The sequence below is a fragment of the Didymosphaeria variabile genome (genome assembly GCF_027946475.1).
Source record: "Didymosphaeria variabile strain IMI 356815 chromosome Unknown scaffold_2, whole genome shotgun sequence".
Lineage (NCBI taxonomy): Eukaryota > Fungi > Ascomycota > Dothideomycetes > Pleosporales > Didymosphaeriaceae > Didymosphaeria > Didymosphaeria variabile.
Window position 1 is genome coordinate 4,191,803 of NW_026611621.1, and position 26,176 is coordinate 4,217,978.

At 53.0% G+C, this 26,176-nt stretch overlaps 8 protein-coding genes across 8 annotated transcripts; 4 read left to right on the top strand and 4 right to left on the bottom strand.

The window, feature by feature from the left end:
- Positions 1 to 1,022: 1,022 nt before the first annotated feature.
- On the top strand, positions 1,023 to 2,874 carry N0V89_003098 (uncharacterized protein; the record flags this gene model as incomplete). The annotated part of the gene is made up of 3 exons (XM_056211900.1): positions 1,023 to 1,315; positions 1,366 to 1,816; positions 2,059 to 2,874. The coding sequence occupies 3 exons, from the start codon at positions 1,023 to 1,025 to the stop codon at positions 2,872 to 2,874; spliced, it is 1,560 nt and encodes a 519-aa protein (XP_056075373.1).
- Positions 2,875 to 4,588: 1,714 nt separating this feature from the next.
- N0V89_003099 (uncharacterized protein) lies at positions 4,589 to 6,142 on the bottom strand (the record flags this gene model as incomplete). Its single annotated transcript, XM_056211901.1, has 1 exon — positions 4,589 to 6,142. One exon carries the CDS (start codon positions 6,140 to 6,142, stop codon positions 4,589 to 4,591), a length of 1,554 nt encoding a protein of 517 aa, XP_056075374.1.
- A 3,622-nt stretch (positions 6,143 to 9,764) lies between these two features.
- N0V89_003100 (uncharacterized protein) lies at positions 9,765 to 10,800 on the bottom strand (the record flags this gene model as incomplete). Its single annotated transcript, XM_056211902.1, has 2 exons — positions 9,765 to 10,527; positions 10,589 to 10,800. 2 exons carry the CDS (start codon positions 10,798 to 10,800, stop codon positions 9,765 to 9,767), a joined length of 975 nt encoding a protein of 324 aa, XP_056075375.1.
- A 368-nt stretch (positions 10,801 to 11,168) lies between these two features.
- N0V89_003101 (uncharacterized protein) lies at positions 11,169 to 14,627 on the bottom strand (the record flags this gene model as incomplete). Its single annotated transcript, XM_056211903.1, has 3 exons — positions 11,169 to 12,025; positions 12,072 to 14,310; positions 14,376 to 14,627. 3 exons carry the CDS (start codon positions 14,625 to 14,627, stop codon positions 11,169 to 11,171), a joined length of 3,348 nt encoding a protein of 1,115 aa, XP_056075376.1.
- A 788-nt stretch (positions 14,628 to 15,415) lies between these two features.
- On the bottom strand, positions 15,416 to 19,072 carry N0V89_003102 (uncharacterized protein; the record flags this gene model as incomplete). Its single annotated transcript, XM_056211904.1, has 9 exons — positions 15,416 to 15,544; positions 16,013 to 16,140; positions 16,199 to 17,015; positions 17,552 to 17,841; positions 17,966 to 18,183; positions 18,239 to 18,540; positions 18,590 to 18,690; positions 18,746 to 18,896; positions 18,998 to 19,072. 9 exons carry the CDS (start codon positions 19,070 to 19,072, stop codon positions 15,416 to 15,418), a joined length of 2,211 nt encoding a protein of 736 aa, XP_056075377.1.
- A 1,251-nt stretch (positions 19,073 to 20,323) lies between these two features.
- Positions 20,324 to 22,442, top strand: DLD1_2 (D-lactate ferricytochrome c oxidoreductase; the record flags this gene model as incomplete). Its single annotated transcript, XM_056211905.1, has 10 exons — positions 20,324 to 20,470; positions 20,650 to 20,842; positions 20,889 to 20,997; positions 21,051 to 21,147; positions 21,202 to 21,236; positions 21,284 to 21,385; positions 21,432 to 21,719; positions 21,780 to 21,801; positions 21,859 to 22,066; positions 22,114 to 22,442. 10 exons carry the CDS (start codon positions 20,324 to 20,326, stop codon positions 22,440 to 22,442), a joined length of 1,530 nt encoding a protein of 509 aa, XP_056075378.1.
- Positions 22,443 to 22,766: 324 nt separating this feature from the next.
- Positions 22,767 to 24,051, top strand: HOM2 (aspartate-semialdehyde dehydrogenase; the record flags this gene model as incomplete). The annotated part of the gene is made up of 4 exons (XM_056211906.1): positions 22,767 to 22,821; positions 22,873 to 23,130; positions 23,188 to 23,919; positions 23,984 to 24,051. 4 exons carry the CDS (start codon positions 22,767 to 22,769, stop codon positions 24,049 to 24,051), a joined length of 1,113 nt encoding a protein of 370 aa, XP_056075379.1.
- Positions 24,052 to 24,465: 414 nt separating this feature from the next.
- Positions 24,466 to 25,533, top strand: RPS4 (40S ribosomal protein S4; the record flags this gene model as incomplete). Its single annotated transcript, XM_056211907.1, has 4 exons — positions 24,466 to 24,479; positions 24,584 to 25,006; positions 25,130 to 25,369; positions 25,422 to 25,533. The coding sequence occupies 4 exons, from the start codon at positions 24,466 to 24,468 to the stop codon at positions 25,531 to 25,533; spliced, it is 789 nt and encodes a 262-aa protein (XP_056075380.1).
- Positions 25,534 to 26,176: the final 643 nt, after the last annotated feature.

Genomic DNA, 26,176 nt, shown 5'->3' on the forward strand with positions numbered 1-26,176 from the left:
GTTAGATTGCTCCTGCGTAGCGGCGACCCCCCGATGCCTTCGATTCTCCACGGCAGCTGCTGCGTGCCAGCCAACGGCCTCGACGGGCCCCTGGGGGCGTGTGCCGCACGTCCGGCTAAGGGTCCGGCAGACTTCCCTGTCCACCTTCTTTGGCATCTGTGAATCAGGGCCCCTGGCGATATCTCCACACAGTTTCATTGGGCTCTTTCTGCAGCCGGCCCCATCCTGGCAGGGCTGCTAGTACAGGCCTAATGCGGCTGTGAGCCAAGCCTCTACGTCGACGGGTTAGCCAGTTGAGAGTGGGCGTCCTTTCCAGCAGAATGACACAAAGCATGCAAAAACGTCTTCCGACCTTATGCGCAGCATGCCCAAAAATCTTTGCACTCTTCCAATTCGCGTGGATACTCCTCGTTTCTTCGGGGGAGGCTTGCTGAATAGCTTCCACTGCCCTACCTTTCCATAATGTCAACGGTTACTACGTCTGCTCCCGTCAAAAGAGCTTGCGATAGGTGCGTCTTTGCATCATTCCTGACTCGGCAAACACCACTCATTTCTCTAACTGCAGCTGCCATCGACGCAAAGTAAAATGCATTGGTGAAGGAACAAACCCATGCAAGAACTGCGTTTCTGCAGGACTTGCTTGCACATACAATGCTATTCCCCAGAAGAAGGGTCCCAAGGGAAGCCGTGCCAAAGTCTTGTCTGAGCTGCGGGAGACGCAGCGGCACGCCCAACTGGCAGCGGGGCTCTCCCATGAGCTGGGTTTCGATGGCCGCGCACTTCCCACAACCTTTGCCCGCACTCCGGGTCTGTTGCCGCCAGGTCTCGTGGAGAGCTGCCTCGATTTCTACTTCGCCAACGTGTATCCTTCGCAGCCAATTCTCCACCAACAACGCGCGCAGGAAATATTGATTAGCGTCGAGCATTCTTCCGAGGCATACTGCATGATCGTTGCTTTATGCGCATATGTTATGATACAGGCAAACATGACAGTCTCGCCCAGCTTACTCCCGCGTCCTGAAATGGCACAACTTTCCAATGTCAGCATTGGGCACGTCCTACTGGAAGAGGCGGTACGGGTCCGGAAAGGCTTTGAATACCTGGAAAATCCGACGCACATGTCACTTTTAACGTCCTGGCTGTTCTATGGATCCAACTTTGGTTTGGGCAAGGACAATACGGCTTGGTCGTATCTCAGAGAAGCCACTACCCAAGCGCATTTACTTGGTCTGCACGAAGAAGAAACCCACAAGAACGATCCACTCGATATATCTCGCAAGCGCGTATTGTATTGGCTTCTTTTGGTCGCGGAAAGGTACTGATCTGAGCTACGAGAATTCGACAAGGAGACTAACTGGCTCGTAGAACGCATGCGCTTCACAAACACCGTCCAATTTCACTATATCCCACTATACACCCACCTTCATTGGACGAATCACCTTCGGATAGACCAATCGTGTCTGGACTTGGTTGCCTTATCAATCTGTACAAGCCAGTAGACGACACGTTCATCAGTCTGTGGAACAAGGTCCAGACGCACGGCAACCCCTCATGGATCGCACAGCTTCAAAATCAATTGACGGAGGCGCTTCCAGCATATCTCGATTGCACGGAGAGTCAAGCTGCAGATTTACGCATCACCCAGCAATGGCTGCGAACTATGCTATGGCAGTTGTGCGTGAGCCAGGGTCTCGTCAGCAGTGTGGCAGCGGACAATACGCTCACCTTCAAGTACCCCATCGAGATCTCGCGCGATCTTCTTTCTATGACACATCAGTTCTCTCAGCATGCGATGGAAGTGCATGGCGTGGGTTTGGTGAGTTGAACAACTTTTCGCAGCGTCACCCGTCCTGTGTTTCCCTCCTTCTAGCTCCTCAATGTTTGCTATGTTGGATTTCTGTTCCCTCCTATCGCGTCTGAGCCTACTTGTTTCAGGGTCCTTGTCGAGGCCTAGACTTTGACCCTTTACACTGCCTTGCACAGGGTTCTTCAGCGAGCATAGGGTCAATCTTGGCATTGATCTCTATGGACAAGCTAACTATACTGACATGATACTAGATCGAGAAATTATTCGACATAGCTTGTTGCTTGACTGATGTAGTCGCTTGCATCCCGTTCTCGCCGGACACTTTCGCTTTGGGGCCGCGCGACTACGTCTCTCGCTTCCTTACCTTGTTCTCCGCCCTCCGTGGCGGCCAAACCCGCTATCTTCCCCTCCTTCTCGCGAAAGTATCCGAGGTCCTACCTAACCTTCCGCTTCCTCGGTCGCTCAACATACCTCAGAACATGTCCGCCATGGACTCCACTTCGGGCTCCATCGGGTCAGTTGCATCCAGTGTGACCGATGATTTTACAGGAATACCAGTTGCATCGCCCTCGTACCCTTCGACAGAGCTGATACGTCAACTTGCCGCCCAAACTGGTGCCCAGCTTCCATTCAACACCTCCCAACAACCACTACTGCAAGCGCCCTCCTCTAGAGTCGAAGATCTTTCTCTGTATGACACCTCGGCACCTCACAGTGCCCACTCCTCGGGATCAGCACCTCCAAGCCAGTCTGGAACGCCCGGTCCTTATGAGCCCACGATGCACTCTCGTCCGCCAATTCCGAGCCAGGCGCATGGACATCCGCCGCCTCAGTTGCAACAAGCCCATACGCAGCATTCGCAACTACAAAGCCACCAGCTTGGAATTAGTGCCACTGCATATGACCCTAGGTTTAACGTACCAGGTTTCGATCCGGCAATGGGTTTCAAACCGGACAGTATTGATAGTGCGGGTCACATACCAGGTCAAGGCGCTCTGGATAACCAAGGAGCCTACAGGGAAAATATGAGTCACGGGAGAGGGCACGGTGGTGGATATGCAGGCTGAACGCAGGCGTTTGGGATCTGAAATTCCTTCCTGCTCAATATCCATTATCGTTCGAAAGACGTCTTCAACCAACGCCTTACAGGTACGACATAGGTCGACCGTCGTCACATTACTGCCACGGGCTCAAGGGTGCTACCGCCACAGTTCTGCGCTTGATGTTTCACGTGACATCAATGCCAGTCTAAGTAGCACGACCTGGCCGATCGTCTTCCCCCCTGTAGCGGGTGCTGGTCATCGCAGCTACCACACCCTGTGCACGGGGTTAGCCGGCATGTAAATCTGGCGTAGCGGCCCCGAGTGCTCTTTATCTTACACTGTTTCCGACAACATGTGTAGAGCACGGCCAAGGCTTTGCATAGAACGCTGAATTTTCAGAGCTATGATTCTTGTAGATAGTCGAAGAAAAGCCTATCGGCGTCAAGTTGTGGTATGTACGAGAAGAGTTAGTATGGACAGCTTCTGCTTCAGCTTCAGCTTCAAGATTATGTCCCTGAATCATGGCTTTGGGCATGCATGCAGGACGATCGGCAGAAGCGGGCTAGTGCAGACAAATGAGTGCTTCGCAAACACTTCCCGCACGCTCTATCCGCACACGCTTCCCCGTGAAATGAAGATGCGCCACCAGGGGAGTATTTCGGAACGGCTTCACGTGGCCGATGCAAGTGTGGTCTTACGCCGATCCAGGTATGGTCTTAGGTGTATCCGTGCTCACAGGGCGCAACGACCTTCCGTGCTTGCAGAGGCTATACTGATCCGTGCTTGCACCACCTTGAAGAACGGCGACCACCTTGTTTGCGAAAGATATCCGTGCAGCTTGCAGAAAGCATCGACTTTGATTGCCAACTAATCTCACGAAGGGCAAGATATCCGAGCATACTTGAGAACGAGGGTGTTGTCTGTGACCCGGAGTGCTTTACACCGACAGGTGGGCCATAGTTTCATGTACCGTCTGTGGTACCATGGTTGGGTGCGGTCAGTGCGTGTATAGTTCATCTCGGTATACCTAGCTCATTTGAAAAAAATACTTGATAATGTACATACAACACATCCGTCCCCTGGTATGGAAGGGTAACATCAGACCACCATGGAAGCATTGTAGGGCTTGAAACAAATTACATTTGGAATACATCAAGATAGACGTTAGAAAGCGGGCGTGGTTCTTGCGCACCTAGCAATCCTTCGCGCCGGAGCCATACAGTGCGCGCTACGGTTCCAAGCAGGGGGGTTGACAGCGGGACAAGTATCTTCCTAGCTCTGGTGCCCCGGTCCTCGTACATGCATTATTCATCACACAGTAATGGCCCGGCTCTATATCGGACCCTTTATTATAACGGTTATTGGGGTACGGTTGCAAGCTACCCCGAAAACCGGGTTCGCTGTGCAATATGTTTTCCCGAAACAGGTGTCTGGTCGATGTATTGATCTGCGTGCTTCCCAATAGTTTCATCGGATGTTTAGCTGAGTGAAGAACCCAATGTTCCTGATGTGCACGTTGCAGCTGCCATGGAATTATCTCTATCTAAAAGTAGTAACTAGTCACTACTACCTGCCCACGCGGAACGGCACGTAGATTCAGCCGATGCACTTCACGCTTCACTTCATGCGTTGCCCTTTCCTGTTTCAACCCCTCCCAATATCTCGCAATGCCTTCCGATTGCGACCTGATCTCTCCCACTTCCCCGCAGTCCCTTCAAGCCCAAGACATACTCCCCCCTCAGAATTCATCTCCATCGTCCACGTCCATTCTCACATCCATACCTTCCAATTCCTGCAGTGAGGCATCGCTCATGCCTGGCTGGATCTGGCTGGGCTGACCCATCACCCACCTCGCGCCGTCACTGGCAGATTCCCTCAACCAAGCTTGGTATGCTGTCACTCGCTGCGCCCTCATCCCACGTGGGCTGGCCCCGGGAGTGGCATGCTCTTGGGTTGAACTCAGTCCATCTTGGTTAACGTGCTGAGGATGTGTCTCTCGCAGCATGCGTGGCAAGCGAGGCTGTGTCGCTTGATTCTGCTGGGCGTGTGGCGTATACGGGTTCACCTCGTGGTGCGAGCAATCCAAGGCTGGTGTGGTAGCTTGCGCGCTAGCTTGCGCGGTAGTGTGCGTAAGCTGTTGCGTGTTGACCAGCTGCCCGAGGTTCAAGGACGTTTTGCGCCGTACGACTCGTTCGTGATCTTCGAGCTGAACTTCACGTTGGGCAGACATATGCTGTTGGGTGTAGAGCCGCCAAGCTTGCACTTCTTCCTGAGACAAGGATTGCATACCGCTACGGGTTTGATCGACTCGCTGGGATTGCCACGCTGGGCCGCATCCCTGCTCCGCTTGGGTTGTCTCGCTACGAGGCGTCGGTCCCTCCGTCCCTATGGAGAACGTGCTTACCGAATGTTGCTGTTGGCGGTACTCGCCGGATCCTCGACGAGCAGTTGGCTTAGGACTCGTTTTGGCAGTCTTCTGAATTCTGTCCTTTTTCTTCGCCCACCTCTGCTTCTTCTCTCGTGCCTCCTTCTTTGCTTGGAATACCACACGGTACTTCTCGTTCAATCGACCGTTGATCATTGCAGAATGTTCGTTGCCAACCCAGCTTAGGCCGGGCATATCTTCCAAGACATCCGACCGGTATAGTTGTGCGCGTGCGGCCTCTGCCTGTTCCTGCGTGATCTCACCGTCTTCCACCTGAGTGCGTAGACCTCGACACAAGGTATCTTCTACGAAGGACTTCCGGCTCGCGTCGTCAAGAGCAAGGACGAGAGATGGTTCATTCAGGATCGTCCACTGGTGAACTAGCCATTCTTGGAAGAAGTGTATGGTGAACTGCGAAGTGGGAAAGAGCACGGCATTTGGATCGCTGAACCCATTGTTCAACCTCAAGATGATGGCCTCGTGCATCTCCTTAACCGTTGCCAAGATTGCGTAGTACAAGTCCTCGAAATCTCCCAATGGTCGGTCCGTCGCCGGGGATACTGTTGCTTTGCGCGACGCCTTTTCTACGCGGTTGAAGCCCTCTTTGTTGCGGTTCTCGAGCCCGGGGAAGGGCGAAGCATATCCAGCCCGGAGACGATCGTGGAGTGTCTGAAGAGAAGGGCTGTAGCGGTCAGTAGACGGAGCACCAAGTGAGATTGTCGACGATTGAACGGCGAGAAGCTCAGATGTGACGCTCAGTAGGTATGACTTCACGACATCATCCGGACTGGCGAGGAATGCAGCTTCGATCGTATCCTGTGTGGCCGCCGCCGAGAGTCGAGGGTAAGGTGTTTTCAGGGCAGGCATCTTGGGATTCGGCTCCCGTCAGGCTACCTTGGAAAAGGACGTGTAATCGCCGCGGTTGACACGAGGATGACGAATCCTTCTGTTTTGATTGCCGAACAGGAGCGGACTGTTCTGGATCCTGATGTGCGATGCCGGGCCTTGAGCAGTCGACGCTGAAAATTTCGGCGCCGTCTGTTCAAGAACCAGGCAAAATGCAACGAGGAAAGAGCGGCGGGGTGATAATGAATGCTGGGTAGTTTGAGAACATTGTCGTTGCTAGGGAGACGCGGGTGGAAGGAGTGGTGAAAGACGCCCCCAACGTGCTGGATACAATGGTATACCCGCTGCAGATGCAGATGTACGGTTGAACATGTACAATATCAATGGTGTTAGCATCTGCTCAGAGTGCACTAACTCTTGTAATAGCTCACCGCTGTTGTTTCCCAGCGTGCGACGGATACGATTATCAAAATCAACCCTGTCATTGAATGCGATATCTGGCACGAGGTAGCTTAGACTTCATATTGTAGAAGCTACCCGACTCTTGGTTGAATGTTCAACTAGAGTGTGTTTGCGTTGGTCTTGTTCGCTCCCGATATTCTTACCGGGCCTTCACCTTTCAACGTCCTTGAGGAAGCTTCACACTGCATACAATATCTTCCAAGTGCGGGTTCGATTTCAGCTCGCCCACAGACTCGTTCATATCCAAGCAAAGCTTAGGACGTCGCATGTTTGAAGCGCTGGGTGTGATGTCCAGAACCAGCAACCTCACCTATACAGCCGAAGTAACACTGCATGGCGGGCAAAAAGTTAGGATGCGTCGCCCGAGAGGCAGTGGCGCCTGCAGTGACTACGTGTAGTATATGGCATTTCAGAGTCCCGTGACTGTACCTCAGGTGACACAGCATATGTAGACCTCGGGAGTGAGTTACCCCTTCTGGTGCAGCAGCCTCGCAATCTATCACGGGGAAATTTACCACGCTTCCAAGTATTCTCACTACTGTGGTACAACAGTGTCACCCCTTCTGGTACAGCAGCCTCGCAATCTATCACGGGGGAGTTTACCACGCTTTCAAGTATGCTCACTACTGTGGTACAACAGCGTCGTGCTTGCGACAAACAGACGGGGGCCAATCTTGGCGTCAATACTCTGGTGTAGCACTTGTAAAGGCGAGCGTAGATGATCGGCGTCCGTGTGGGATGCAAGGTACGTCCAAGCTCTCGCCGTGGCTTGACAGCTGATCGGGGCATCCGATCCAAGGCGGCTGGCATACGCTGCATACGCCGCTTCGACTCGGGCAAGGATGTCGGGACAAAACGGTGATGACGTCCGATAGCGGTGCCACGTGCGGCGGCCCCTGTCGATGATGGTGTGCCCACGAGTCGCGCTGCAGATGTGGCTTGCCACGGTCGGCCCCTGCAGCAGCCAAGTGACAAGGAAGGAACGCCGAGCGGTCAGCTGCCACACCCAGGCGCCACCATCCGTCCCGGGATGGCCCTCGCATCCTTCCCGCAAACCTCAGTTGCACTTGCAGCAGAGGTGCCACGTAGCCAACGGCCACGACCTTATGTACTGTCCGTCGCTGCAGAGGCATCGAGAGAGGTATATAAAAGCATGCACCGTCCCGGCGACGCGCACACCAGGATTCGACCGTGTTCGAGGTCTCTTCATCCGGGCGCACAGTCAGCCCAAACTGAACAGAGGTCACATGGCCGTGACAGCCACCAATCCAATGGATCCATGCCTGCGAATCACGACTTCAACCCACCCACCAAACATGGCTACGTTCTATTGGACGGCGCATTGCGAAGGTGCTGTGTTTCCTGGAATCCCTCGTTGCTCTAGCTTGCCATGGCCGAGCGACCACAGTCGCGCTGCGGTGCGCCCAACATGGGCGCCGCCGTCTTTCTTCACATGAGCACATGGCGCTTCCGTTCCTTCGCCGTCATCCTACACGTGAGGTACCTTGCTTAGAACCTATACTCGGATCTTTGGTGTGATTGAGGTCCCCTCCTGCTCTATCCCACGAAGCGCCTACCCAACTCTCCTCAAAGCCGAACTCGGGCGCATACCTTTCTGCTACCTACGAAGCGCTGCGCGACACGAGATTTGACAGCTTTGCGATTGTGACCTACTGCGCTTGCGCAACGTATTACTTTTCGGAAAGAGGATATACAAGACCCGAATATAGTGGTAGTAGTAGGTTAATCTGGGATACGCGGGGTTCGCGAACCTCTGAGTAACGCGCGTAGCATACTCGACCAGTCGTTCGAAATGTGCTTTGGAGCCTTGTTCGCAGCTCCCAAGAAGAAGCGCAAAACTTCCCACTCTGAGTCAAACGAGAAGAGATGGAACGAACAGCGCGATCATCCACGTCACTATCAAAGGATACCAGTTGTCGCAGAGGCAGCAGAGCGACCCGACACCAGGCGCTCGAAAGAGATGAACAGAAGAGTACCTAGAGCTCCTCCCACCGTAGATCGCCGTACGCGCCCATCGTATACACAGAACAGCGGGGCAAGGCATAGACCTACTTTAGCCGTAAATGTACCGCGTATGCCAATAAACCAATGTCTCTCATCGAGAGCAACGACTAACAAGCATAGCTATGTGGTACCGACCTACGGGCTCAACGAGCAGCAATTCTTCAGAGGAGATGCTGCTGAACCCGCGCCCTGATAGATCCTCGCATGACAAGAGCAAGAGACATCGCCACGCAAAACACACCTCACAATCAACGCTGAAAGGTCGAGGAGCCAAACGCCAGCGCAGCTCCAACACCCGATGTGACGACCACGTTTCTTCCCATTCCACTCCAAACTCTTCGAAACGGAGAAGTCAAACGCAGACTGGAGAGCACTCGTCACCGCGCAGCAGCCGCTCTACGCGCCAACACCAACATTACCAAACCCTCCTCCGAACCCCAGCCCCCACCAGCGTACTCCCGACGACTTGCTCCTCATCCTTCCCACCAGCATCAACACCATTCCGCCCGCGCAAACACAGGCGCACCGCGCGACCCCGTCTTGGATCGCCGCTTTGCAGTCCTCGCCGCCACAAACACCGCTCTGGAACACCTTAGACAAGAAGCCTTCGCACAGCCGTCGCCTCCACCGCCTCCACGTCTGAGACGATATCAGGGTGTGCAGATTCCCGCGTCGAGTATTCCCTTTGACTGGAGCTGTGTCAGTTCGCAAACGCATGGTGAGGGGCGGCATGCAGAAGCGAGTGCGAGTGCGAGTGCGAGGCAGAGACGGAGGAGGTGATGTTAGGAAGGGGGTTGGATGCACGTGTTGTTGTTTTCGTTACAAGCTTATAGAGTAGGGGTCCTGGAACGGGGATGGCGTAATCGTGCGTTTTTGGAGTTTGTTCCTGCATTGGATACCATCGCAGCATACAAGGATGCATTCATCGGGAGTCTTAGTCATTGAATTCTCGGCGTCGTGGTCAGGTACCACCCGCATGCGTTGATCTTTGTAATTGGTGCAAATTTTGATTGTATTGAACACTTGCTGCGTTCATCTCACGTTCCTTGAGTCTACCTTAGCTCAGTCTTTCCTGCTAACGATTCGTTCCACACCACGATGCGACTCTCACGCGCGAAGCTCCGTCATGCCCACCTGCGCCCAAGATACTGTTCTCTTACGCAGTACCCCCAGTGCCCCTCTCAAAAACCTTCACGCTCCCATCCCCATTCACCTTATACAGCACCTCTATTCCCTTCTCCTCCGGCGCTTGCACCGCACCTCCGTCCTCCTGATCCCTCACCGTCGCAATGTCCGCCCATGAATCCCTATTAACCGTAACCCTCAGCACTCCGCTGACATCTCTCGCAACACCCGTATCCAACAACCTCACGCCCAGCACCTTCGTACTCATATGCGCCGTCTTGACGACGAGATTTTGCTGCGCGATCTGCAGCGGCGAGGGCTTCTCTGGCGTTGCGAGGAGGGCTAGGTCGGATTGGAGGTGTACAAGGACGTGTGAGACGGATTTCTGCGTGTGTAGTGAAAGGAACAAGGAGGTTTGTTTGGAGGGGGTGAGGTTGGGATCGGTGGCGAGGAGTATGTCTGGGTTGTCGAGGATGACAAGAGTCTTCGTGGCGGCGGTCGAGGGGCGTAGGGACGCGATCGCCGTAGATATAGTGTCGTTTATGTGGTCGAGCGAGGTAGAAGAGAGCGTAAAGAGGCCTGGTGGGGTCGTTGGCGTTCGTGGCGAGGCTTGCGCAGTCGTAGGTGCGGTCCTTCCTGGCGGCCCGCGGACAGGAAGAGTCTGAGGCCCTCTCGTAGCCGGCATTCCTGTCGGTGTTGTTGGCAGATTCTGTGGCCGCTGCTGGGCTACCCCATCGTCGTGCTCGATGGGGAGAAAGAGCTCTGACAAGCCATCCACAAAGGCCAATCTTCCCCTGCGCGCGCAGACCACCCAAGTCTAACCCAGTTGCTTTACGCGCTTCTTGCCTCCAGAACTCATAGTCACGCATCCAGCTCACCAGCACGACGTTCTTGGGCCCGCCATTATCGTCGTCTTTTGCGCCGGAGCCCAGCGCATCGCACAGAAAGCGGGTTAGGAGCCAGTTGGCTGAGGCATCGAGTGTGCTCGTGAGAAGCAAGAGCGAGTCGTTCTTCGGCGTGCGCACAAACGGTTGCAGCAGTGGCGGTATGCGAGAGTTTGGCGGCATGCCGAAGGAATTACTGAGAGGAAGCTGGGCGGCGGATTGACAGAGCACGTGCTTATCGATAAGCCCCTCACACTGGAATCTTTGTACAGTCAGTTACATCAACCGGTCCATCACCATGCTTGGCATCTCGAAGAGTTTGTGAAACTTTTGCAGCTTTCGATCTGTTCCTTAACTAGTGTCCTCCGACTTGTGCTGGAAAATGGATAATACACTCTCATGCCATTTTGATGTATTTTGACCATGCCAGCAGACATAAACCGCTTCTCCGTGCTAGATGCTCCCAACACTAAGCCGACGAGAAGGCAATGTCCTTGGTACCCTAGTCGCCTGTGGACGTGGTTAGCATTACATACGCTCACATGCAAAAATCACTTCGTCCGCTTCACACTCGACGTAGCATACATACCTTGACGGAAGTCAAGCTTCAAGATCTCGCCAAAGTGCGTGATACCTTGTGGCGTCACGATATCGCCTAGACCCTTCTCCGGTACATTAAGAGCTTTATGCTTCTTCGCAAATTGATGCTGCTGGGGAACAGCAAGCTCCCGTCGACCAACCTTATTAACAGTTTTGATCTTGCCGAGCTCGTTGACGAATAGCCACGGGAAAGACATCAACGGCATGTCTTCAGGTGTCATCGAGCGGCCCAACTCTCGAGCTTCCTTGATAGCAGCTTCCATTTCATTAGCGGTCACAGTGTACATGGCCGTGACGAATGGTGCTAGCTTCTCAAACTCATGCCTGCCCGCTACGCCTGCCGCTTCATAACACAGCTCTTGGTGCCGTGACTTGAGCAATGCTATGGTTCGTCCGAATTCCTCAGCAAAGGTATAGTCGCGGGCCTCCAGATTGTGTGACAGGACGAAGACAGACCACGCCTCGAACTCCGTACGAATGGCATGCTTTGCCATCAATCTTCTCAGCTCAGAGTCGTACTCGTACTTGATATCCTTCGCTTTTGCAAGTGTGCCTTGGTCGGGTACGCAAAAATTCAGGATACCCAGTTCAAACCTATTCTCAAATTGAGGTACGAAGTCAACCAGCTGTACCTGATCGAACAGCTTCCCAAGGATCTTCTTCGACTTGTAGAACTTGTGTTCCGCTTGATGTTTCTTCCTCTGGAAATGTGGCTTCTTGCGTGGTTGGAGTTCGGGGTTCATTCTCGCTGGAATTCCACTCTTGGAGTAGTCCACCGCCTGTGAATGAAGCTTCGCCAGCTCAAGGCCTAGAGAAGTGGTTAGGTAATGCCATGAACCCCAAAGGAAACTCACATTTGGGATCTTTAACGCCTTTGTCACTGAAGTCCGCCTGGGCTAGATGGGCGGTCGCGATCCGACCGAGTGAGTCATTCTTGATATGGGTGACAAAGAAGTCAGTAATGTCTTTGACGGTGATTGATTCCTTGGACTCGGTTGGCTTCTCTGCTGTAAAATCCATGGGAGGCTCATTGATGATATCTGGCAGAAAGTCATTGTCCCAGAGCACAATATAATCATCGCCATCAAGATCGCCACCGGAGCACATGTTTGCAACGTCGCGATCTCCAGTCTGGGGGAGAACAACAACGTTCTTCAAATGATGCAGCGCTGATACGTCAACCGCTCGCACTACACGAACATCGCCAGCGTGCAGTGACGGATTGCGTGCTAGCACACATATTCCCGAGATGATCTTATAATGGCCTTTTCTGTCCGTTTTGGCGTCTTCTACCGTGTCTGTAATCTGCAGAAAAATTTCAGGTAGGGTAGCTAGCTTTTCCTCCCTGGTAGCGCCAATTCGACATTGCGGATTGTTGTAGTGGCCTCGCAGGATAGCTGTCTCATCAACACAACCCAGCACGTATGCGCCCTCCTCAATCATGATACGTGCCCGTTCCTTGAGGTATTTGATATGGTACGCGCGCCACAGCTGCAGTAGCGACATCATGAAAGGTTCTTGGCTCCGCATGAAGCCATCGATGACCATTCCAGCCATAGTGAGTGTTGTTTGATTCAAATCGATGTTCCGTTGGAGCTTTTGAATCGCAACATCTTCTTCCTTGGTCGCTCGCTCGAGATCATTGACCATTTCCTGTTGCTTTTCAATGAATACGGCATCTGGAACACCAAGCGTTGAGAGGATGATGATCAATTGTCGGTTGAAGGTCGCGACCGAGAGTGCAGAAGCTCGAATAACCTCCAAGCCCCCATTTTGTGCCTCGAACTTGTACTGGCTTGGGCGGATATGAACAACGTGCCCTGTGATGCTGGGGTCCAGAGCTAGTACACCCTTGCACCCAGCCAAGCGAAACTGGTACAACGATGGAGGATCATGGAAAGCGTGTGGTAGGCCTAGCTCTTTCGCGGCCATTTGGGCTAAAAAGGTCGATATCTTTCCAACTCCGTCTGTGAAACAATATTCGTTCCGCTTGACATCTTCGATCTCCTCGATCTTGACATTGACGCTCCTGATTGCACGTGTGGTCGAGAAGCATTGTCCGAGCCGGGCTCCATACTTCGCTGCTATCCTGATATGGTCGAACTCTCCCATCGACCGGCGGATATCATCGGCGGATTTTGACGGTGTAGGTGCATAGAAATAGGCACCACGCTCTCTGAATTGGGAGTTTCCAAATGCAAGAAATTCATAATAGCGTCCGGCAACCACGATACCGTTGGTCATGGCTCTGGTGATTCGATCGAAGATTGCATCCGATGAGCCATTATCTTGAGCGAACAGCTCACCTTCCGTCTTCTCGTCGGTGAATCTCACTCGAATGAAGCGATCGGCGTCCGCAAGGTGTTTCCGGATGATTCGATTAGATGTTTCGATTGCGAGCTGACCAACGTGGATCGATGTCGGCGTGATGTTCGCCGATCGCGAAAGGATGCAGTAGCTGGGAAGCTTCGTCAAACGGGCTGGCTTGCGAGGCTTGCCGAAGATCAGCATAGGGTCAAAGCATTCCTGTTTGTCTTTCACGACCTTATCGAGCATGTGGGTGGCTTCCACCGGGCTCATTGCCGCAAGACGCTCCAGAAACGCACGGGTGATTGTGTGCTCCTGGAGTAGTCCATTCGACACACAGACTTCCAAGTGGTAGCGAACATCGAAAGAGAGGTTGACTTGACCGGTGACAAGCTCGTGGAATGCAGACCCTTGTAAACCAGAACCCTGGAGGTGTGGATGAGTCCCAGAGATCTCGTCTTCCAACAGCGACCAGATGGCTGGAGCTGTGCCTTGAAGTATGCTATAGTCTTGGACGCTAGTGATATGAATACCATGGTCCGCGAGAGCGGTCTTTAGTCGCTTATATCTCGGATCCATGAACGTAGCGGCGATGAAGGTAATCCGGTAGGTCGTCCAATGACCGATGTCAATTATGGGGGTTTCCTTGCGATTCATTACCGGAGTTGTTCCCAGCACTTCCCGAGTTTTCCGGTCCACGATATCGGTTTGCCGACACCAGATACCTTGATACTGGCCTTGACCTTGACCTTGACTCTGACCTTTCTGCATCCAAAACTTCGGAGCCTGTGGTAGCGCGTCAGCATGCGCAGGCGACTTTGGTTGTTGCTCCACACCAGTGGGACACTTACTGATTTGAACGGTATAAGTAAAGAGTCTTCCACCTTGTATATAGTCTCAATGAGAGACAACGGCAGTGCGAACTTCACGTTCTCGCGCTTCCCGTCCATTATCAAAGGGACCTGGACTTCGATCTCCTTAAACTCCCCTGCTTTCAGCGTGACTCTCACATTCCGGACGGCGTCGACGGTTTGCATGATCTGCATCGTCCGTTCAGATATCGCGATCCCAAAGTCAATTGAATTGGCAAAGATGGTGGACATGTTCGCCGCTTGTCCACGGGGTGGGGATGGCGGTGGTGCCGCGAAACCGGCTTGTGGGTTTCGACGCATCGTGCGTGCTGCGGAATTTTGTGTATTGTCAAAGAGCAGGAAGAAAAGTCAGCAAGCCGGCCAAAGTTATCGGCTCATGAGTGCGTTTGCCCAGTAGCGTACAAGCGTTTGTTTGCTTCGTGTTACTGATCGGGAAAGAGCAACTGCACCCAGGCACTTGGGTACCCCGCAGAAACGGAATGCGCAGGTGAAGTAGAGTAAGAAAGGAGCTATGAGAACAGGTGAGCGCACCGGCCGGATGCGCGCATGAAAGCAATAGGCGGGAGGACACGCCTGACAATGTGATTGAAATTCAAACGTTGCCAGAGCGACTTACGGCGGGCGAAACGTAAACATCTATAGTAAGAGATTATGACCTCATGATAAAGAATCGATATTCGAAATTGATATGGTATCAAGAACTCCCCATAGGACGAGGCGCAATCCAAGTTTGTGTTTATGTTTGATCATGCGGTAGACTTTCTCACAGCACCGTAGTCGAACCATTCTCTTGAGGCCACGTCCCAGTTCCGGCAGCAAATTTTCCAGGGGTGAATGGTGTACTTGTCGCAAAGGCCATTTCGAAGTCTGCTTCTTGCCCTCCTTGCGAGCTAACCCGCCGCTTTCTCAAGGGTAGACTTTGTCTGCCCTCTTCATCACACTTCCGCTCGGATACCGAGACGCCCACGGTGGTGTGTCTCCGGTTTGGGGATATCGGTCGCAGAGCGGAACGTTGCGTTTTAGGCCTCTTTGACAAGGTCTTTGATATCGTAGAAGGGATGGGGTGTGACGTTCGCGTCGAAAGGTCCTTGACCGAAGGCCGCGGTTTCGATCGTTTTGGCGTTGAGCCGTCCCGCAAGACTTGAGAGCTTGACGAGTACGAAGCATCCGTTAAGTGGTCCATCGCCGTGTCGGTAATGCCCTGGTTCGCGTGCGCTGGTGCCGGTTCAGGCGGGGCCAATCCCATCGAGGTAAATACCCTTTTCTGCCAGGCTCTCAAACCTTCGAGCTCATTGTCTTTCGTGAGACATTCCTGTTCAAGCTCCCGGATTTGAATGCGAAGTGGTGGAATGGACGCTTGAGCTCGCTCGAAGTCTCGTCGGATGCCCTCGTAAGCTTCCTACAACGTAGGACGGCGATGTCAGTTTTACTCTCAAAAATTGGTAAGAGTGGTGAGAGTGCCTCAAATAGCTACTACAGCAATACATGCCACATTTGGAGGCCTGCATTGGCCGAAGATAGACATCACAAGACCGCCAGACAACGAATCCCGAACGGGTCGTCAATCCGTAAGATCGCTGGCCAGGAAGAAACTCATGGTGGGCAGCGTCACTTACATGTAGAAGATGGTACTCTTCAGCAGCTTTCGAAGCTGCGGCCTCAAGATCGCTTTCACATTGTGCCTCAACCTCTTGCAGAGCTTTGGTAGAAGACTGGGCGAGTTCATGGTGGCGAACTTGTAGATCTGAATGCACATGAAAGGTCATTGTGATGCCTAACAACCAATGGAGGAAGATACTTACCGTCTAGTCTTCCGGTGGTCGTCGCCAAGTCGGCTCTTGTCTGTTGCAGATCACTTTCCAGAGCAGCAGCTTCTCTCCCAATTCGAGCCATTTCCTCCTCTTTGTGGAGAGTAGATTGCTTTCCTTCATTCAATTTGCGCTCGGCTTCAAGTAGGCGATCTTGGAGGTCGTTGCAACGATCCTCCAGCCGGACATTCGTCTGCATTTGATTCTCCAAAGCGTCTTGTCCTTTCTCGAAACGAGTCTGAAGATCATTGTACTGATCAGCGAGCTCGTGCCTTTCCGCCTCCTGCTTACCAAGCTCATCCTCGAGTGAAGCGGCCTTCTCGCGCAAAGTTTCTTGCTCCTTCACATGGTTCCCGATATTCTCCTCATGTTGGAGGATGACGGACCTCAGACGCATCTCTCCGCAATGGTAAGCCTCCGCGGCTTCATGAAGCGCAGTGTCCGCCTGCGAATTCGACTTCTCCAGCTCCATCCGCAAGCTTTCAAGCCGAGCATGAAGATCCTCGTTATCTCTTTCCAGCCGACTCTTCTCCGCTTCGAGGGTTCCGAGAAACAGACTGTCGTCGACCCGTTTCTGTTCAAGAGACTCTACACATGCGTGGGATCGCGAAAGCTCGTCCTCGAGTGCTGTTGTTCTTTCCCGTTCCACCCGGAGCGGGCCTTCAATCGTGTCGCATCGGCTCTCCAGATCATGGCAGATCTGCCCAACTGCTCGAATGAGCGAGTCCCGTTGGTAGGAAGCCTGGTTCTCTAATTCATTTTTGAGGCGACCTCGCCAGTCTTGCAGAGGAAGGCCAGAGATAGGTGTACACTGTTGCTCGAAAAGAGAAACAGAGGGGAAAGAAGTGCGAGATCCTGAGATATGCGTGCAACGCTTCGCAGGCATTGACAGCTGACGTTGCTTCTCAACCAAAGCAATTCCTAGTGGGGACGGTATACGTTGAGACTGCTCCGGCCCAGCAGCGAGAATGATAGTGAGTAACATAGATATTGTTGCTGAGACACATCGTCGATGAATCATATTGTTATGATCTGGACAGAAGCTGGCTTGATCTTCTTCGTTGGCATGAGTACAGCAAGCGGAGAACGCCTCGATATCTGCTTGTATTTCTGGGTTCGACAATGCCGTCATGATGTGGGAGTGGAATGATTCACAATGTAAAGCCGTAGCGGCTACTTCGTTGGCTAGCGCTGTGGCATTCTGCACTTGCTCGACTGAAGTGGGAGAACAACTGGTTTTCAGTAATTGACAGAGGAGAGATTGCACCGAAGCTTGCTGCATGCGATTCTGCATATAGTTAGGACAAAGTGAGCACTTATGGTGTGGAGCTGTACGCTAGCACTTACTGCGAACAAAGGCAGCGAGAATGACAGCGATTTCTGTACATCTGTAGCACCCCAGCCATTCATGTTCACCAGGGCTGCCTCATACAATTCTACCATCGACGGAGACAGCTTACTCGCTCCGGCTACAACAGCGTAGAAGTACAGAACCTCGCACTGGATGGCGGGCTTGATGTCACATCGCTGGATCTTCTCCCAGAGCTTTGAGACCGTGTTCATCGCGTTCATGTCCGCATTAGCCCATTGTTCTAACAGTCTTGTGTCAACCAGTTGCAAGGCGCGGGTCGCTATCCCTATGGTGGAAGTACGATGTTAGCATGATTGATACACGGGGAAGATAATTCGAATGCTTCTCAGAGAGAAGTGTTTCTACTACGTGATATCTGAACACGTATTTGGAGGCTAGAAACAACTTACTGATGCCTTCTAAGGCTTCATCATCTGGGACATTAGAGCCATCTCTGATAGCCCAAATTACGCTCAAGCAGGCCAGATGAATAGTCTTCTTGCAAGCATTTGAAGATTCGAACAACTTCCGACCTGCGGCAGTGGTCCATTCCACGGTAGGTCCTACGTTCGCTACAGTGTCCTTGTCACGCTGGTGACCTCCCTGTGCACCGGCGATGAGCTCTGGACTAGACGCACGCGAACAATTAGCGAAAGTTGCCCAGAGCTTTTGGGTCTACTCACTGTTCTGCGAGAATTGCAACACCGAAACACCACAACAATAGCATGAAGTTTTCCGAAGCAACCTTCGCCTTGAGAATATGGCACAGCTGCTCATCAAAAAGCTTCCTTGCATCAGGTGGTAGGAGGGCAAGGAACCCACGACAAGCTCCAGTGAGCATGTAGTAGATAGGCTTCAAGTTCTGAACGTTCGGTTTGCGTGATGCCTGCTCAAACACTCGCAGGAAGAACGACCGAACGCTTGCGGGCAGCGGTACACCTTCAGGCAACGGATCTGCCAGGAGCTGGATGCAGAGCCCATGATACTTGGGAGTGATCAGCCTGATCGGCGTCAGAACAAAGTGTGGTGCTTACTTGGTCGAAATCTTGCTGTGATGTATTCGCCTTGGTGAGCACTGCATCTAATAGACCGGGGTTACGGGAGAGGAGTTCGTTCTTGAACTCAAGTGACTGGGCTGCGTAAAGGAGTCAGCTGGCAGAAGGGTAAGATTGGAGAAGCATCGGACGTACAAAGACACCGGAAGATAATCACGCAGCACTGCCACACCGGAAGGGCGTCGTAGAGACTCGAGGCGAGCTTGGCGATAGCACACGGGGGATGCTGTCGGATGCAGGCACGGACGGTGAGTGCGTCAGACTTTGTGCAGATTTCGGCCAATTTCTACGTCTCGGAAGTCAGCGTTGCTATTAAACGTAATCATTTGGGAGCGGTCTGTGGGTCATGTGCACATCGTGCAGATGCATTATCGTGGGCGCACTCACGGCTAGCGATACCGGATAGGGTGAAGTGATGATTGTAGAGAGCTCTCGTGCGAGCTCTGCGGTTGTAGCTGCCATGGCGGCGCGTTGGGTGACTTGTGGCGATGGATGATGCTGTGGGAGAGTTTGTTTGGGGCCGTCGCCCTAGCGACGAGCACCGTTCAGCGCACTGGGGACGACAGCAGTGTCGCTGTCCTCGCGGGCGAACGGGTTCGACAAAGTGACAATGGCTCACTGCAGCAGTGGCCTAGCTGCATGGATCGGTGCGCCCAAGGGTGTACTGTATGCTTTCGGAATCGGGTGTGCGTATGTGCGTGGTCTGAGTCGGCGGCACACCGATTTGTCCGCCGCCTGCCGTGCCAAACGCGCTCCACTCTGCCCGTCGTGTCGTGTGGGATGGCCAACCGTGCCCCCACACGTATCTAGGGAATTGCCCTCCAATGTTGGGCAAATCTAGGCGTGCATTACGAGAGCGTAACCCGCTGTCTTTTTCCAATTACATCCCAGGCCATCCAAAATCGCTCACCGCTCGCTCCGCTGGTCTGTCTGTGCCACTGCTCAGAGCCTCACGCAAGCGCAACGGTTGTGCGTGTCCGCCGTCCAGGCACCGTGCCTGGCCATGCGCCTCAGCAGCCGATGGCAAAAGCAATATGCCTCGAGCGTGCCCGAGGCCACTGGCTCGCCACCCAGCTTCCGCTACCTCGGGCTTTGCCTGTCGTAAATGCAATAAGAGTGCAGCTCGTTCCCCCGCAGTATCACCACGGCTGTTCGTCACGCGACAGCCTGTATGACATACATGGACAACCATGGACATACATGGCGTTACGGCTCGCTACAGCAACATTCCAACCCCATCTGGAAGGGCCGGTACGTTTGACGTCGCCAATGCTTCCCCACAATTGCTTTTACTTCTTCACCCCTGCAGGTGATCATGCAGCCTTCCTTGGGTGCTTCCAATCGAGCCTCGTCTCGAAAATTTTTGGTCCACAAATCGCTGTTTGGTCAGCCTGCCGCAGCGTCACTGGTCCAGGTCGACGATGTCACGGAGCAGAGCGACCGTCCCCTGTGCGTTGGCCTTCTATAGCATCCAAGCCATGCCTCGGAGAGAAAGGCGCGCCAACTGCGTGTAGTCACAAAATAGCGCTCCCCGCTTCGCTCATGCTCTACGCCTAATACATATACTACCACAGCTACCCGTCTGTAGCCCGTGTCTCGCGTGCCATGTTCTTCACTCCTGCTCTTCTCCAAAACTTGCTGCATTTCTAATGGCCCCGGGCATCTGCCATATATTCTTCCGACCCGATTTGAACTACCTTGCCTAGTCCTGCCATGTTCCGTCTACCGACATTGCGGCTCAGGCTGCTTGCTTCCCCGTCGTCATGTCTGAGGCGGGGTGCGTCCCGCCAGAGTGCCCGAGCTGAACAGATCTTCAAGTCCAAGAAGGACCTTCCGAAAACGTCCTGGACCTCGAGCCGGGTCTTCCTTCTCGCCTCTTTGATCGGAGCCACGGCTTACTTGGGCGGCGTCAACCATGATTTTACTCGCTTCCCGTTACCCTGGCGCAACTCTAAGACGCCGCGTTATGCATCGAAAACAGATATGGAGAAAGTATGAATTGAAAACATATACTTATTCACCGCCTGACTTGTCATCAGGCCATTGACGAGCTGAGGGCTAGCCTGGGTGAAGACACCATTAGCACCGACGATGAAGACCTTCTTCGACACGGTTACTCTGAATGGTCTTCCATCAATATTGATCAGCTACCCGTAGCTGTGGCGTACCCTCAATCTACAGAAGAGGTCTCGACGATAGCCAAAACTTGTCAGAAATATAAGATACCCATGAGTACGTGGTGCATTATCCCAGCTTGCCAGATGCTGATTAATTGAAGTCCCGTTTTCTGGAGGCTCGAGTTTAGAGGCAAACTTCTCTGCACCGTATGGTGGCATGAGCATCGATTTCACGCATATGGACAAGATTCTGTCTTTACATGCCGATGAGTAAGCCAGATCAACATGGCTGGATGCACAGCAGACTGACCAGAAATGTCCAGCATGGATGTCGTTGTGCAACCGTCAGTCTCGTGGATGAGTTTGAATGAGGAGATCAAGGACTCGGGTCTTTTCTTCCCAGTTGATCCTGGCCCATCTGTATGTGAGACCGGCTCAGCGACGCATTAACCTTTCTCATTGATCATGACACAGGCGAAAATTGGCGGCATGGTTGGAACCAGCTGCAGGTGCGTGATCACTCCCATGTCCCTATGCAGTGCTGAGAGCGGAATAGCGGTACAAATGCAGTGAGGTATGGGACCATGAAAGACTGGGTCATCAACCTCACCGTGGTCCTTGCCGACGGAAGCATTATCAAAACAAGGAAACGGCCGCGGTATGTTCTTGTGCAGGCAATTTTCACATACACTGACGAGTACCAGTAAATCTGCGGCTGGATACAATCTGACCAACCTATTCATCGGCTCCGAGGGCACTCTCGGCATAGTCACCGAGATCACTCTCAAACTGACGGTAATACCCCAGGAGACAAGCGTGGCTGTCGTAACATTTCCTACAATCCGCGATGCTGCAGCTGCGGCCTCGAAGGTCATGCGTGCAGGGATACCCGTGGCAGCGATGGAAATAATGGACGACGTGCAGATGGGCGTGGTCAATAAAGCAGGCTCTACTACCAAGAAGTGGAAGGAAATGCCTACTATGTTTTTCAAGTTAGTACAATCGGACCAATCGCACCTCATGGAGATCATGCATGCTAATCGGCAATCTAGGTTTTCTGGCACTAAAGCAGGGGTGAGTATAGCCTAGGATCTACAATTTCCCAGAACGGAGCTGACTGCGTGTGAACAGGTACAAGAGAACGTTAAACTAGTCAAGGCAATCGCCAAGACACACAAAAGTGGTGACTTTGAGTTCGCAGTAGACGCCCAAGAGCAGAAGACTTTGTGGTCGGCGAGGAAAGAGTCGCTCTGGAGTATGCTTGCGCTTCGCCGCGAAGGTGATGAGGTGTGGTCAACTGATGTCGCCGTACCTCTCTCACGCTTACCTGATATCATTGGTAAGTAATAAGACCATCTTCTTGAAAGGTTCCTAACGCGAGTGTAGAGGTTTCCAAGACTGAATTGGATTCCCTGGGCCTGTTCGCCAGCATTCTCGGACACATTGGAGACGGCAACTTCCACGAAAGCATCATGTACAACAGCAAGGACCCCAAGGAACGAGCCGCTGTCGAGAAGTGCGTCAAGGACATGGTTGATCGTGCTCTCGAAATGGAAGGCACGTGCACGGGAGAGCATGGTATTGGTCTGGGAAAGAAAGACTCGCTCTTGAAGGAGCTGGGTCTCGACACGGTTAATGTCATGAAGAGCATCAAGGGCGCATTGGATCCGCATTGGCTCATGAACCCGGGGAAGATCATGGATGTTCCGTCCTAAATGCTGCATCTGGGGGAATTTGCATGGGTGGTTGTCTCAACTTTTCTCACCAAAAGCACCTCCGAAAGCATTTGCTGGTTATGTATTGTCGATTTTGCATATAGAGGGGACGCTTGTGTCTTTGAACAATATGTATTGCGTTGCTTGTGAAAGCTGTTGAGGCTATTCCAAGGTTGTACCACGCACGCGTGCTCTCCGCCATCGGAGGAGGTCTTACTTTTCTCTGCTCCGATAGGCCCCCGCTAGCCCCCCGCCCTGCGTCACAGCAGCACACGAAAAGTAATGCCGGGGGACATGAGTCTGATGGTTCAGTCACACACCACAATGGACGCAGAGCATTTCACGTCAAAGACCAGCAATTTTCCCAAGAAGAAGTGTGGTACGTACATTCACAGTCCCACAATAATTCGTACTAATTCCTGGTCAACAGGCGTTCTCGGCGCCACAGGCTCGGTCGGTCAACGCTTCATCCTACTCCTCGCGCTTCACCCACACTTCGAGCTGCACGCCGTTGGAGCCTCAGAACGATCTGCCGGAAAGAAGTACGAGGATGCGGTAAAATGGAAGCAGGCGTTGCCGTTCAACGAGCGCATCGGCAACCTCGTCGTTAAGAAGTGTGTAGCAGAAGAGTTTAAAGAGTGCGACCTGGTGTTTTCAGGGCTGGACAGCGATGTTGCGGGTCAAGTTGGTTCGCTTTGTTCCACGGAGACACGGTCAAAAAACACTAGCTGATGTAACTCTACAGAGATGGACTTCTTGAAGGCCAACCTCGCCGTCTTCTCCAACGCAAAAAACTATCGTCGCGATCCCCTCGTCCCGCTCGTCGTTCCAACCGTCAACCTCCCACATCTCGATGTCATCCCGCATCAAAGAAACCACCATGGTTTGGAGAAGGGATTCTTGGTGTGCAATTCGAACTGTGCAGTCATTGGCATAGTCATCCCCTTCGCCGCGCTCCAAGCCAAGTTCGGGCCCGTTGATCAGGTCTCGGTCGTCACGATGCAAGCCGTGTCAGGTGCCGGATATCCTGGTGTCAGCAGCATGGACATCATTGACAACGTCGTGCCCTTCATTTCGGGCGAGGAGGACAAGCTTGAGACCGAGGCGCAAAAGATATTAGGTTCCGTCAACGGTGAGGTCACAGGTTTCGTGGACCAACCCATGAAGATATCCGCAGCATGCAATCGCGTGCCTGTCCTCGATGGACACACAGCTTGTGTATCGCTGCGCTTCCAGAGGAGACCTCCGCCGAGCGCCGAGCAGGTCAAGCAGGCTATGAGGGAGTATGTCTCCGATGTTCAGAAGCTGGGATGCCCGTCCGCACCCAACAGGGCTATTGCCGTGATGGATGAACCGGACCGCCCGCAGCCCAGGTTGGACCGGGAGACGGACAGAGGATATGCGGTCAGCGTGGGTCGTATACGAGAGGACGAGACAGGCATCTTTGACATCAAGTTCGTTGCTCTGAGCCACAACAGTAAGTTTTCAAATGCGGTCGGATCAACTGAATCCAATGAAATAGAGATACTGACATTCTGTAGCTGTTATCGGTGCGGCGGGCTCCTCGATATTGAACGCAGAAGCAGCGGTACTGAAAGGGTTCGCATAAACGCACAGAGTGGTCGCACGCCTGTCATCAATTTTTCAATTTCACTAAACTACCGCACGAGTCTTGTGGTCTTGCACCAATATATAGATCTACAATGTAGTTTGCTCAATGGTGATTGCAAATGTGTAGGCCATATCCGTTGTGAACCATGTATTGGTGTGAATAGTGCAGGGAAACCAACTTTTCTAGGGACGGAACCACTCCGGAGAACGATAGTGAATACGGTGACTTTTATCATCTTTCATATGTGTTCCGATTTTTGTTCTCAGTATGTGACGAGAGCTAGGCCAAGACTCGAAGTGGGCCGTGCGAAAACGCTAGTGGGTTAGCGAGAGGCACACTTCCAAAATCCACGGCAACGACCTCTCTTCAACTTTTCAGCATCCCCCACTAACCCTCGACAACACAGCAAACATGGGCCGTGGACCGTAAGTCGACTCTTTCGAAGCGCATCTCGTGCAATTGCTTTCGCGCTTTCTCGCGAGCTGTGTCGCACCTCGTCTCTTGAATTTTCGCTAATTTGCAACAACAGAAAGAAGCACCAGAAGCGTCTCAGTGCGCCCTCGCATTGGCTTCTCGACAAGCTCTCCGGTGCTTATGCTCCCAAGGCTTCCCCCGGTCCTCACAAACTCCGCGACTCGTTGCCCCTCGTTATCTTCCTGCGAAACCGCTTGAAGTACGCCCTCAATGCTCGTGAGGTCAAGTCGATCCTCATGCAGCGCCTTGTCAAGGTCGACGGCAAGGTCCGCACTGACTCCACCTTCCCCGCTGGATTGATGGACGTTATCACCCTCGACAAGACCGGCGAGAACTTCCGCCTTGTCTTCGACACCAAGGGCCGATACACCGTGCACAGGATAACTGGCGAGGAGGCCGCATACAAGCTGGGCAAGGTTAAGCGTGTTCAGCTCGGCCGTGGTGGAATTCCCTACTGTGTTACGCATGATGCGCGAACGTAAGTTTGTCGCCTCTATCAGCCGTTGGGCACAGTTTGGGCAAGGTGTCAAGGAGCAATCCTCGACATCAAGCACCAGACTAGACTCTGGCTGCGTCGAAAGAAATTTACTGAACGAAATAGGATCCGTTACCCCGACCCTGCCATCAAGGTCAACGACACCGTCAAGATCGACCTCGCCACTGGCAAGATCACCGACTTCATCAAGTTCGACACTGCTGTCATCGTCATGATCACTGGTGGACACAACATGGGTCGTGTCGGTGTTATCACTCACCGTGAGCGCCACGACGGAGGTTTCAACATTGTCCACGTCAAGGATGCTGTGGACAACGAATTCACCACCCGTGAGAGCAACGTCTTGTAAGTTCATCTAGAGATCTGATCTGAGCCGCCATCGCTAATCATGCTGCAGCGTCATTGGCCGTGAAAAGCCATGGATCTCTCTTCCCAAGGGCAAGGGTGTCAAGCTCTCCATCGCTGAGGAGCGTGACCGCCGCAGGGCCTATGCTCTTGCTGGTCACTAGATGGGGACCGATGTAGCAGTGATGCCGCACGAGGGCACGTGAGGATGATGAATGAGTTGTGTGCATGTCTGGGATACCCAGAATAGGCGTTTGGTCGCTCAATGGGATATGAACGGAACTGGGACACTGCAGAGTGCGCATAACGATGGTCCTTTAAAAAAGAATCAAACATTTCAACTTCAAGATGTGCCTGTGTCAAAATAATATGTGGAGCGCTGTAAGCAGACGGTGCGTGTTTTAGATTGGGCGGACAAGGGGTCAAACCGTCGCGGCTGTGTGGAGCAAGAGATTGGGGGCTTCACGCTACACCTGTATTGTCCAATAGGGGGAATGTGTACCCAGCATGCGGCTCTTTCTGATGCAGATGTTCCTTGAAGGTTGACGAGGCGTCTAGCCGCTAAGAAGCTGGCGAGGTTCATCTCCCGCCTCGCACCTGACCGTGTGTGAAGCTCGTGGATTGACCAAGCGCAGTCGAAGCACCGTGAGCGCACAGAAGTACGAAGGCACCTGTTGGCGAGCCGATGCATGGGGCGCTACTCCGGTCTGGTCTATCTAATCTCGTATCTCGTGCACTAGACGGGGCGCCGCGTGGTGGACCGTCTTTGAGCACGCCTTGGCTAGACGCCCGCCTCCCCCACAGATT